Source organism: Panthera uncia, assembly GCF_023721935.1.
Source record: "Panthera uncia isolate 11264 chromosome C1 unlocalized genomic scaffold, Puncia_PCG_1.0 HiC_scaffold_4, whole genome shotgun sequence".
Taxonomy (NCBI): Eukaryota; Metazoa; Chordata; class Mammalia; order Carnivora; family Felidae; genus Panthera; species Panthera uncia.
In genome coordinates, this window is record NW_026057585.1 from 23,617,630 (window position 1) to 23,631,411 (window position 13,782).

The 13,782-nt window shown below is 38.1% G+C and overlaps 1 protein-coding gene across 2 annotated transcripts in view; it reads left to right on the forward strand.

Moving 5' to 3' along the window:
- Positions 1-12,204, forward strand: part of DPYD (dihydropyrimidine dehydrogenase) — an 848,382-nt gene extending 836,178 nt beyond the window's left edge. Inside the window, exons 22-23 of one of the 2 annotated variants that reach the window (XM_049618415.1) lie at positions 7,786-7,926; positions 10,709-12,203. In XM_049618415.1, coding sequence (XP_049474372.1) covers positions 7,786-7,926; positions 10,709-10,882 — 315 coding nt within the window. In that variant the 3' untranslated portion in view covers positions 10,883-12,203. Of the gene's footprint in view, positions 1-7,785; positions 7,927-10,708 lie in introns of both variants that reach the window. The other variant, XM_049618416.1, reaches the window with a different exon arrangement.
- Positions 12,205-13,782: the final 1,578 nt, after the last annotated feature.

Genomic DNA, 13,782 nt, shown 5'->3' on the forward strand with positions numbered 1-13,782 from the left:
CACTGAAGAAGAGGGTAGTCAGAAATAGTGCTGGAAGATTGAAGGAGAAGAATCGGAGATAAAGTAAGAAAAAGAGCTGGCCTCCTGCAGCAGGTATAAAGGTCTCCTTCTAAAAGGTGAACCAGGACTTTCCGAAGAAGCTCCTGACACGTTCCACAGGTTCACTTGTGCCAGAGAAAGGAAACCGAATAGGAGACAGTTTTGTCTCCTCACCGAGAACCAAAGCGACAGTGTGCACATTTGGCCCAGCTAAATGAGAAACGTGCTTTATTCCCAGGCAGCATATAACAGAGATTTGAGAGTCTGCCAAGACTTATAAAGTCCCCCGAATGCTTCCCACTTCTGTTGATATATATGAGAATGAATTCTCATTCTCCTTATGAAGCCAGGAATGTATCTCTAACGTCTTTGAATTTCTGGGTAGGAAAATGAATGGTTTAGGGGCACTAGCGATGTTTTCATCTCTTCTTTCTGCTGCTTCTAGTAAGAGATGGACTGCATCTCATAAGACTGGCAAGACAGTGTTGGCAGGAGACCAGTCAGCCTGATCGAGTGGTTTATTATTTCAATTGAATTGTGAGAGAAAGGAGAAGAGTACTCAGATAAAACTGTAAGACTGTATTAGATACTACAGAGCATAAAAGAGATGGCGCAGGAAGAGAAATAGTGGAGGACTATCCCAGCAATTGTCAGAAGATACCATAAAAATGCGATGGGGTAACATTAACCTTCTCGGTTGTCTCTATACCAGCAAATAGCCGGTGGAAAATTATTGAACTGAACTTTAAGAGAAATGGACCTTATTTGGTAAATATCATCTCTTACATCTTATGGGGATGTTTTGCAATGTGCTTCCTGGGTGGAATATGACTATGGAAAGGTGTATCGTGTTTGGAATAAATAGGTCTAATTGAAGGGCTGGGGGAGGAGCAGTGTATGTCAAAAAGATATACACGTGCATTGAAATCCACAAACCTGAAAGTGAAGCATGGAGGAAGCAGCTGCAGGAGAGTGAAATGAAAGGAAAACAGAAATGTTATCCTGGGACTACATCAGAGACCTCATAACCAGATGGTTAATATGGACAGGCAAGATAGAGGAGCGATGTAAGCCTTTACAGACTTCAGATGAAAATCCCACTCCACTAAAGGCAAAACATCTGAAAAATTATTGAATTGCCTTGTTGGAAATTTAATCCCACAGAAGAGAGAGAAGCCATGAGGGGTCTTGCTGCATTGGCTTATTTCTGGCTCCTTATAAAAATCCGTTTGGGGAAAGTGGCAGCTAAAAGAGTCTTGAAGGAAAGTAACCATCCCATATCATCCTAGAGTTCATTAGGCCACAGAGAGGAACTCAGCTTGGACATACATGTATGTCCCACCTTTACTACATCCCATTTCAGGAAGTTCAGACAAAACAATAGAAAACAATCCCACAGTTGGTGACTCTAACTTGAGGATGGATCAAGAAGAATGAGAAGCTGTCAAATAGAAAGTTGACGACATAATCACTCAGTTTCCCAACGAGTAAGAAAAGAGTCAAGCATTTAGGTAATTCAATAGCCAATGGTCATATGAGAAAATAAAGATCACATTACCAATGATGATCATAAAACAGTGGCATCAAGGATTAAGGATGTTTCAGAAGTACCAAAGCCTCAAATTATCTGAATTTCAAAAAAAGTATTAGGAAAAAAGAAAATGTATTTGGTCTATTAAAAGTTTTTGAGAAAGGAAAAGAAAATACACCCACTACTTAGAGCAGATGGTATACTGTTAACTTACAATTAGTGAGAAGTGTTCAATTCCTATTATCTTTCTAGCATCCCCATAGAGAATGCTCTTAGAACTGAAAAGGTAGGGAAAATATATTTGAGAGGTGAAGCCCAAGATAGGAAAGGATATAGTAAAAGCACATCACATTAGCTTCATGGAATTTAAACCCAAAATGTCTGGCATGAACTTGCTACTTTAAAGCCTGAGCTACCTACATAAAAAGAATACAGTGATTAGAGTACCCTTCTGTACTAAGCCAACCATGGTTACACCCAAGCCTCACTCATCTGTCTCTCCCACTCACGAGCCCCTCCCACTCCTTCTTTGCCCCATTTCAGTTCCCGGATTCTCGCTTGCTTCTGTCTCATCTCTCAATTACTTTTTTCACTCACCTTCCCCACCAATCTACAACTTTATTTCCAAGCTTATGCTCTGTCTCTGACCTCCCATCTCAGCATATTCATGCTAAGCCCTCAGTTATCAGAGTTCTGCTGAATATAAACTCAAGATTTCCTTTTCTCACTGCACAGACCCCCTCCCTGCTTCCCAGCTCAGAGGGTATCAAAAATAAATTGCATGCTCTATGTTTGAAAGCATCTTTGTATGATATTGCTGTATCACACTGCTGAAAAATAAATGTTGCCTCAGGTTCTTTAGAAAAGGAAAAGGTGGATGTGGTAGGGAAAAGGTAGAAGTAGACGAGAATGCTGGAGGTCTGACTCCAGTGAAAGTCTCCAAAGATCATTAAACTTTCAACTTGAGAGAGTTAGTAAAGAAAGAAGTTATTAAGAATCAGCATAAATTCATTGAGAATGTACCATACCATCTCATTTCCTATTTTGATAGCTTTATTAGGCAAGTAGTGTGAACTTGGAGTAAAAGATAAGAACCTGTGACATTGGTTATGGTACAGATAAGGACAAGATGATTAAACAGCTACACCCAAATAATTTAAATATTGGATCCCTTTCAGACTGAAGCCATAGGATTGTCCACAACACTGTTGTCCTGGTCCTGGCCTTTGAATGGCACTCTTGACAGGTTTGGAGAAAGTATGTTAATCAGATGTGTAGAAGACTTAAAGCTAGGAAAAACAGTTAACAGGCCAGATAACAATCGCAACTTGAAAGTACTTCAATCACCAATAAAAACTAGGGGAAAACTAACAGATTTATGCCAAGCATAATAAATTGAGGATGATACAGCAAGGATAGGATTGGGGGCCTCTAGTTCCTCACCCTTTGGTCCTAAAATTTATATCAAACAGAAATATTGACTGATTTAGGCTTTTTTAAATGTTTATTTATTTATTTTGAGACAGTATGTGAGTAGGAGAGGGGCAGGCAGAGAGAGAGGGTGAGAGGGAATCCCAAGCAGTCTCTGCACTGTCAATGCGGAGCCCGACTCGGGGAAATCAAGAGTCAAACTCCTAACCGACTGAGCCACCCAGGCACCCCCAGACCGATCCAGTTTTTAAAAATACTTTTGATTATCCCAAAGAAATAATTAACTGACAAAGACGTGATTCTGGAATTCTATAATCCTTCACAATGTTAATTTTGGGAACACTTAATTTAAATCAAACGTGTCATCTATACTTTAAAGAATTTGGCATCACTTTCTCCGTATGCATATTCACACATAAACATTTCCACTAATCAGGGATGGCTATAGCAGATTGCTTGACCTTTGTATATGCATACCCTGCTTGGAATAATGAATGTAGGTGTGTGTCCAGGGAGGAGTAGAACAGCCATATGTCCTTTACTGATTATATGTGTCTTTCAGTGAACTCCAAATTCCAGATGTGTATTCAAAGATACTCATAAGCTGGCAGTACCAAATGGAAGCTTTGGGTTTTAAACAATGTCCACATTTTCAGGCACATGGTATGGTAATTCATTTTCTTTGCTATTCTTTCCAAAATAATTTATGATAGTTATCATTGTTCTAACCTCTTCCAGATTAAAAAACTATATACAATGTCTTAAGAACTATGAAGACTACATAACACCATGTGCTGATAAAATTTAGAGGCTCCAAGGACCTTATTTTATTTAGTTTTACATTAAGCATAAGGTTTTAATAAATCACAACAGCAAATCTCCAATGTAGAGAAGAAGGTATATTTACTATACACAGAATGTGAACTTGCCTCTTAAAACAAAATCTTTTAAAATATACATTGTTTCTTTTGAATAAGCCTTCAAGGTTTTGATGACTGTCTAGGGAATTTCCTGTTTAATCATTGTTTGAATATTTTTTGGTGATTTCAGTCAAGCTGTGATCTGATTCAATGAAACAAAGAAATTTTTGATTTATTTCCTAGATTGAAAAAATTATTTTCTATCACATGTAAATAGCTTTATAGCTGGCGAGTGACCTTATGTACTTACTACCTTAAAACATTATTAGAAAATGTTCAACATGTCCAGATACTTTGACTATGATTATTTTGCATTTAAAGAAGTGCTCAGGGGCACCTGGGTGGCTCAGTAGCTTAAGTGTCCAACTTTGGCTCAGGTCATGATCTCACGGTTGGTGGGTTCGAGCCCCACATTGGGCTCTGTGCTAACAGATCAGAGCCTGGAGCCTGCTTCTGATTCTGTGTCTCCCTCTCTCTGTCCCCCTCCTCCACTTGCACTGTGTCTCTCTCACAAAAATAAATAGACATTTAAAAAAATACTTTTTTAAAATAAGTGCTCAAATCTATTTTGATTCTCATGCTAATAAAAATGTTTAGTAAATCAACAAGTATCTATTAACCCATACAACTATGTGCCTAATATTACACTGTATATTTAGCACATAAATAAATGAAAGCTATATTTATTTTAACAGATATTTGAGTACCCATTATGTTTCAGTGATCTGCAGGAGCAAGATATGCCACAGGAGACACAAAGATGAATTAAAGCCTGCTAAGAGATTGCATATAGGAAGCTAAATATAGAAACTATCTACAACATGAAGTAGAATTTGCTAAATAGAGAAATAGCGGATGAGTCAGCATAGCAGTGCTTATGACCATAGAATTTGAAGTCATGCAGCACTGTTCTGAATCCCTGCTTCATTATTCACTTAATTTTGTACCTTAAATCTGATTCACTGCATCACGTATAAAATGTGTTGAGGTTTAAATGAGACAGTGTTTTAAAATCATGGCATTGGTAGGGGCGCCTGGGTGGCTCAGTCAGTTAAGCGGCCGACTTTGGCTCAGGTCATGATCTCACGGTCCGTGAGTTCGAGCCCCACGTCGGGCTCTGTGCTGACAGCTCAGAGCCTGGAGCCTGTTTCAGATTCTGTGTCTCCCTCTCTCTGACCCTCCCCCGTTCATGCTCTGTCTCTGTCTCAAAAATAAATAAACGTTAAAAAAAAATTTAAAAAAAAATCATGGCATTGGTCTGATACATAGAAAGAACTCAAAAGTTGTCTGCTATCATTGGTCCCGTATAATAGATAAAATGCTATAGGTCACTAGGGGAAATATAAAGATGGGGAGGGGAGAAAGAGAGGTCAGGGGGAAAGGAGGAGATGAAGGAAAAAGAGGAAGAGACAAAGAGATTACATCTTCAATTTGGTTGGGAAAGGCAAAAGAAGGATTGAGGAAATCTTCATGAAGTAGTGGCATGTCAGATGTCTTTGGAGGATGGATAGGAGTTTTCAAAATGGAGATGAGAAGGAAGGGTATCCTAGACAGATACCCTCAACATAAAATTAGGTTCCAGAGGAGTCCATTGACAGGTGTGTTCAGTGTAGCTGAAACACGTGGTATTTGGAAGCGATAAATAAGACCAAAAAAGACATTGTTAGAAAGCCTTAAATGCCAGACTTAAATGTGAGACTGTATTTAACATAACAGATTTTTGAGTAAGGTAGTGAGAAATTGAGTCCATGCTGTACAGCCTGGATTAAGATGACAACATTGCATAGGGTGGAATGGCAATGGAAGACTATGAGCATGAGACTCATCACGTAGGCTCTTAACTGCATTAGAGGTAACAGGAAACTAATGAGCAATGGTTCCAGATTGTAGCCGACTTGGAAAGAAGATTCAAAAGATATTGCAGATCCAGAACTCACAAGACTTGACCACAGATGAGATGCTGGAGGAAGGAGAAGTTGGAGTAGATCGCACCCTCAAATTTCAAGCCTCCGTGATTGGGAAAGTCCTACCACTGTTGACAAAATGAAGGAAGTCACGGGGCGCCTATATGGCTCAGTTGGTTGAGTGTCCAACTTCGGCCCAAGTCATGATCTCACGGTTTGTGAGTTCGAGCGCCACGTCGGGCTCTGTGCTGACAGCTCAGAGCCTGGAGCCTGCTTTAGATTCTGTGTCTCCCTCTCTCTCTGCCCCTCCCCCACTCATGCTCTGTCTCTCTTTCTCTGTCAAAAATAAACATTAAAAAAATTGTTTTTTTTAAATGAAGGAAGTCAGAAGGAAGACCCAGTTTTGCAGTGTTGATGATAAGTTTAGTGAGTGGAGAATCTGTGTTACCAATTTCTAGTAACAATGCCTGTTGTGAAGCTGACAAATGTAGATCTTGAGTTTGTGAGAGTGATTCTGAATAGAGATATTGATTTGGACATCAAGTGCCCACCTACAGACAGACTGCAGTACAGTTGAAATTATATCTTCAACACATTGAAAAGAAAATAGTGAAGAGTCTTGTAAATTTTCTATCATCTTACTCCTAGAGAGATGAACAAATGAAGTACATATTATAATGTAAACCTTGTTTCGGTTTGAAAACTCCAAGTCATGTGCATATTGTCATTTAGAGCTTGAAATGGAGAAAAAAGTAAAATGAGGGTAACCAGGGTCATAAAGAGAAGAACAGAAAATAAAATGCCAAAGAGAATATAGGAAGATTGCTTTAAGAGTCAGACCTCCTTGAATGTGGACCTTGAATTCGAACAAAATATTCTCTTGGTAAAAAGTTAAAGACAAAAGCAGAAAATGTTAACAGCATACTAATTTGACAAACATTGTTACATCCTTCTGTTTTTGTTTTATGAAAGAAAGTATTTCTTATTGTTGATGAAACATCTTCTGTGCTTCACATATTAAGCACACTTCCAATTAATATGAAGAACAAAGCAATGTGTAACCACATGAAAAATCGTCAGCGGTGAATGAAGAAAATCCTAGTTCTTTAAAAGTAAAAGAGCAGCATCTTATTTAGCTATTAGATGCATCTAATTAATTAACATAAATTAGAATTTTTAAATAATGAAATATACTCTTCAAGACATGACAGGTGGGTATGCTATCAAAGCACTTTTCTAAATGAGAATCTGGAATCCAAATGCAGTGATACAAATGCATAGCATTCACATTTTTATTCCCCTCATTCCTACCAATCTAAAGTTTTCTAGTTTAAGTGTGTTACCCTGTTGCGCTTTTTATTACTTCTGCATCCTTCAAAGTTCAAAATTGGAAAAAGGTAAGCTACAACCACTGAAAAGGGTGTCATTTCTTCTGTCCGCAGAAACACTGTTTTAGATCATCTGGTAGAAATCCTATGGAAAGCAGCCAATTAGGTCTTGTGTTTCTAAGCTGGATACACACACACACACACATTTTGCCTATCTTTCAGAAGACAAAAATTTTTAAGCTACCATTATGAAAAGCATTAACTACAAGAACTATACTACTGAAAGCCTCCTAAGTTACATAATGCAACATTATATACTGAAAAAAAAAAAAAAACTGGGGCATCTGGTGGCTCAGTTGGTTAAGCATCTGATCTTGGCTCAGGTCATGATCTCATGGTTTGTGAGTTCGAGCCCTGTGTTGGGCTCTGTGCTGACAGCTCAGAGCCTGGAGCCTGCTTCGGATTCTGTGTCTCCCTCTCTCTCTGCCTCTCCCCTGCTCATGTTCTGTCTCTCTCAAAAATAAAATAAACACTAAAAAAACCCAACAACAGAGAACTCTGGACTGATAGTAATTATTACATGGCAATGTTTTACAATGAACACTGTAAGTAATTCAGTGCCTATGTTTTAGGATGTAATTGGAAAAGCACTGCAGTACCTTGGAACTTTTGGGGAACTGAGCCACCTCGAGCAAGTTGTGGCCATGATCGATGAAGAAATGTGTATCAACTGTGGCAAATGCTACATGACCTGTAATGACTCTGGCTACCAGGTAAGAATTCTACTGTAATTAGGATGCTGTGAGGCATGTTTCTTCTGTTTTTTTAGCGGAAAGCATCTTCTGTTGCTAGGTGTGCAATTCAGACCAGACGTGCCCGATACTGTTCCTCAGCAATGGTATGTCTGTCCCCTCGCCCTCTGGGCATAGTAATTTTTTTCAAAGGAAAGCCATAACTTATACTAACTGTGCCACCATTCAATGTACAGTGTTTTTTTTTTTAAATATTTTATTACCCATAAAACTGGAAGGAAAAATCCAACCCAAAGAGAAATCCACACAATCACGCACATTAGGAAGCATTGTGCTTTAATACAGAGGGAAGGGAAAGGAATTACCATTTATTGCCATCACCCTGAAAGGACTTGATTCTTTCTACCAAAAGAGAATTCTCTTCTGTCCAGTATTGACTTGGCTTCTACTACCGTAAGAAAGAAAGAGCACTTTCCCATCAGGCCAGGCGTTGGGACTGGGAATTCCTTTGTGGCTGGAGAAGCCAGCAAGTTGTATTCTTTTTTTTTTTTTTTTTTCAACGTTTTTTATTTATTTTTGGGACAGAGAGAGACAGAGCATGAACGGGGGAGGGGCAGAGAGAGAGGGAGACACAGAATCAGAAACAGGCTCCAGGCTCCGAGCCATCAGCCCAGAGCCCGACGCGGGGCTCGAACTCACGGACCGCGAGATCGTGACCTGGCTGAAGTCGGACGCTTAACCGACTGCGCCACCCAGGCGCCCCAGTTGTATTCTTATCACATGCGGTAGCCATGGATTCATCCCAGTTCCTCACCCTTCATCTGAGAAGCTGCCAGGGGGTGACACAGGAAAAGTAGGGATTCAGCTGTCTTCAGTCTCACAACTACAGAATAATATTGTTTTCATTACGCTTTTCAAGCTATGAAGAAGTAAAGTAAAATAATACATTTAAAGATGATTAATGGAATTTTGAAGATAGATAAAATGGACTATTTTTTAAAATTGAAGTTTATTAAACTTCTCAGCCTGGAGGAAGATCCCATGTTGCTCGTGGTGGGATTGTGCATATTCTTCTGACCACCTAATTAAGAGATATAACAGACATATTGAAATTTTTAAAAAATCTTCCTCTTTAATTTGACATTAGCTCTATGCCAAATTTTTATTCAACATATCACTTTTTTTAATATAGCTGAAAGGTGTCTCTAACAGTTATTTTGGAAATGCTAATCCTATCACACTGACTTTCATCTTGGCTTTCCTCTAATTAACCAATCAGAGATGAGTTAATAAGTCCTGTCACCAAAATCATAGCAGTTCTCTAGTATCTCCATTCTTAGAAGTTACAGGGGCACGTGGGTGACTTAGGTAAGTGTCTGACTCTTGATTTCAGCTCAGGTCACTATTTCACGGTTAGTGGGTTTGAGCCCCGAGTTGGGCTCAATGCTGATAGTGCGGGGCCTGCTTGGGATTCTCTCTCTCTCCCTCTCTCTTTGCCCCTCCCCTGTTCATGCTCTCTCTGTCTCTCTCTCTCTCTCTGTCTGTGTCTCTCTCTCAAAAAAAATAAATGAACTTTAAAAAAATTTAAAAAGAAAAGAAGTTATGACTCCTACCGTAAAATTCTAGCCTTGGTCCAATGTCAAAAATAAAACCAACCCCCCCCCCCAAACCCTTATTAATGAGAAAAAAATCACAGTTTTGCTTTAAAAAGTTTTTTAAGTACTCCTTTGACTCTTCTGTCTCAAGAAGATTTTAAAAAAAAACAGAAAAAGTCTTCAACTGATTATAAAGTTTTATGTCTGCAAATTTTTAAGTATGAAATTTTTAAGATAAGCATTATTTTATTTTCAATTGCTTCTTGAGTTTCTATTTATAAAAGGGTACATAAGGAGGAGAAATAGTTTTTACTCATTCACACAGTCATCCAAGATGTTGTTTTATTTTTAAAAATGACAACAATTTATGTGAACAAAGTTTCTTATGGTTTGTCACTTCTTCAGATATAATATGGTTGTTTCCTTAAAGATCAGCCTTTTTTTTTTATATTAAGCAGTCTGACATAATTTACTCTAATGAAACCATTTGTCTTTTATGTGCATAAAAGAGGAAATAATTACAGTTACAAGTAGCTTCAATTGGGGGAAGGAAATTTTTTTTTTTAACAAAAAAAAAGTTATTTTGAATTGGATGATAACACGTTTTATATGAAACAGGACAAAAGTCAGAATCAAGGAATTGTTTACTTGGAAATCCTCAAACCTCAAAACTGGCTCTTAAGCTAACTTTTTTTTTAACTCCTATTTTCTTCTAAAAACTACATGCATAATTTGAAATCCAAACAAATACATTCATTGCTCCATCTGACAGTGACCGTTTTTCCCTGTCGAGAGCGAGGAGCATGAGGAGAGAAAGCACCCCACCGTCCTCAGGTAGCAGACACCCCATCCTGATAGGACTGGAAGGACCCGAGCTCTGCTCAGAACAAAGGAAACTAGAGACTTACTGGTATGAAATAGTTCCCTCACGCAACACAAGAAAAATGTCTCCAAGGAATTTTAAACAATGTATTTCTAATTTAAAAGGATTTCTTTTCTATTGTGCCGTTGCTGTTGTTGTTGTTGTTGTTGTTGTTGTTGTTGTTTTCCCTCTGGCACCTCAACTGTTGCTATAGTTGCACGCAGTGCTGGGCGTCGTTGTCTCCAAGCTCCGCTCTACTGCGGTGGAGAAAAACGTTGATGCCGAAAGGGGGGCGTTCTTGACCTTTTTGGTCAGTGACAGCAATACTCTTTATTTCCATTTGCAGGCTATACAGTTTGATCCTGAAACCCACCTGCCCACCATTACTGACTCCTGTACGGGCTGTACCCTGTGTCTCAGCGTCTGCCCTATTATCGACTGCATCAAAATGGTTTCCAGGACAACACCTTATGAACCAAAGAGAGGCTTGCCCTTAGCTGTGAATAATCTGGTGTGTTAAGGTGATTTGTGAAACAGTTGCTGGGAACTTTGAGGTCACCTAGTATGCTGATCTTTTTAACTGTGATCATTATGTTCAGCTCTTTCTAAATTGAAACAAGTACATAATTTCAAAAAAAAAAAATTCTGAGTGAATAATGTAATTTCTAAATAAATTTCCAAATTTTGAAAAATGTCTACTGCCAGTGGCCATGCAATTAATGGCCATAAAATGGAATAATTCTCCTGTGAGAATACTTGCTAAATAACTGCATAGCAGTTAATTGGACATTCACCATCAGTTGTCCATTTTGAAAAATAGTAACTTTTTTGTGGCAATTAATGCAGTATTTCCAAATAGCCTGGTGCTGTGCTCTGTCTTTGATTTCTAATTGTAAGTGAAATTAAGTATTTTAGAACAAAGTACCATTTAACTTACAAGAAAATGTTTCCAAGGAAACATTTTATAATTAAAAATTACATTTAATTTTAACCCTGTTTCTAAGCAAATGTAATTAGCTCCATAAAGCACAAATGAAGAAAGTCAAATGATTATTTACCGTGGCAGGAGAAGGAAGCCAAAGAGGATTTGCAAAACTTTTTTAAGTCCCCTTTGTTAAAAATAGCTTCTTTGTGGGGGGCTAGAACCTCAAAGTGATAGTATTTAGTAATCATTCAAATCACTCTGCTAGTCACCATTCAAGCCTGAGGTGGGTGTTCAAACTCTACCAATGAATCAACATGATATTCTTCTTTAAATATTTAAACTATGTTCCTAACAAAACAAGATATTAGGATGGAATTCTGGTTAAAGCTACTCTTTTGCTGTGCACAGATCTGCTCTGTCTGCTTCTAATAGTAGCCTTCATGATTATAGCAATTAATGTTTGAACAAAGACCAAATTATACAGCAGTGAGCCATGTGCTTCATTATTCAAGAGTGAAAAATATAGTATTGGTAATATATATTAAGTGGGCAAAGCCTATTTGACTACTCTCTATTTTAGTGTTTAATTTTTTAAAAGGTAATCAAATAAAAAGAAATATATATTTTCTGTTATTGCCAATATTTTTGTATTTCTCTATTTTCATAATCAACAAATAGCATCATATAAATTCATTTATCTCTTTTTTGTGGTATATTTCAATATGAATCCATAAGTAACATATCTTTAAGTAACAATCTGTGGTATATTTCTATGGAAAATGTAAGACCTAGAAAAATAAATGTTTGATTATGCACTTTTAGAAATGCACATTTACCACAAAATCTACATGATTGAGTAATATCAAATAAAATATCATAAAGCATCTTAAACAACATGGTCTTTTGCTGCCTCATTTGCAAGTACAACATCATGTCAACTATTTAGATTTTGAGGTGAAGTTTTTGATTAATCCTACAGTGAATTCCATCCAAGTGTGTATATAATGCTAGTTCAAAGCTAATGAGGGTAATGACAGTACAGTTATTTAAGTGTTTCATTTCCAGTCCTCTTGATCCAAGTTTTCCTACTGAGTTTAATTCCACTCTGCCAAAAGGCATCTTTCACTGGGCACAGGTCAGGGTTCTTGCAGTGGTTCATGGGCAGAGATAAATGAGAAATGGCAACCTAGCATCTTCACTGTAACAAAAATCAGTGTCACTTAATAGTATCCCTTAGTTGGATGTGAAATATTAAAAACTTATATCAATGGACTCCCTTTTATGGTCCTGTCATGGTGGGGCCATCTTACCTTTTGGACTTGGTCACAGCTTAGTGAAGGGTTCAACTTGTCCAGGAAATAAATTTACTGGGGCTATGTGGATGCCATCATAATGTATTACCCCCACCTCAATCTGATGAGAGCTTTTTGCTCTGGGAGTTTTATGAAAGTCCATTCCATGCATATATGCCTGAGTCCTCTTCAAGACACTGACTGCCAGGCAGAAATTCCCTTAATAGAGATTAAAGAAAAAAGTATTTTATGACTTTAGCCTCCTCCTCTGAGAAAGAATGAACGTGGCACTATAGCTCTTTTCTTGAACCGCTTTGGGGGACTGCACATGACCAGGCCTTTGAGCTAGGCCATGGCGATGTATGATTTTACACCGGTATGTTCCCCATACACATTTCTGTTCTGTCCCCTTTCTACTGTACACCAAGAAGTATGTCTTATCCATGCTGTTTATAAGATGTGTAATTTATATAGACTGTTTATAAGACATGTAGACAATTGCAGAGAGACTCCAGAGCAGAGGAAGAATGAAAGTCATGTCATCCCATCCAGCAAGAGACCTCAAGCCCTTGGCCCTGACACACATGTTCTCATGACACCAGACCTTCAGACATGAGTGAAGACATAGGATTAGACTAAGGAGACTGATTCTGAGTGTTTCCTATATCTAAGAAATTGTACTAAATGATCTAAATATGTGATAGTTAATTTTATCTTGGCTGGTACCCAGTACCCAGATACTTGGTCAAGCATTATTCTGGATGTTTCTATGAGGTGTTTTTGGATGAGGTTTACAACATTTAAATTGGTAGACTCTGAGCTAAGCAGATTGCTCTCCGTAATGTAGGTGGGCTTCATTCAAGCAGTTGAAGGCCCAAATAAACAAAAGGTTGGTTCCACCCCACCTCCCCAGCAAGAGGGAATCATCCAGCGTTTGGGCTTTGGACATCCTTTGCAATATCAACTCTTCCTGGTTTTATAGCAAACTGTCTTTGGATTTGAACTATAATTCCTGAATCTCCAGCTGGCCAGTCTCTTCTATCAGATTTTGGACTCATTAAGCCTCCACAATCACTTAAGCCAATTCCTTAAAGTAAATCTCTTTATACACACACACACACACACACACCCTGTATTGGCTTTGTTTCTCTAAAGAACCCTCATTAATACAACATATGTTATCTTATTTGAATTTTAAAATGA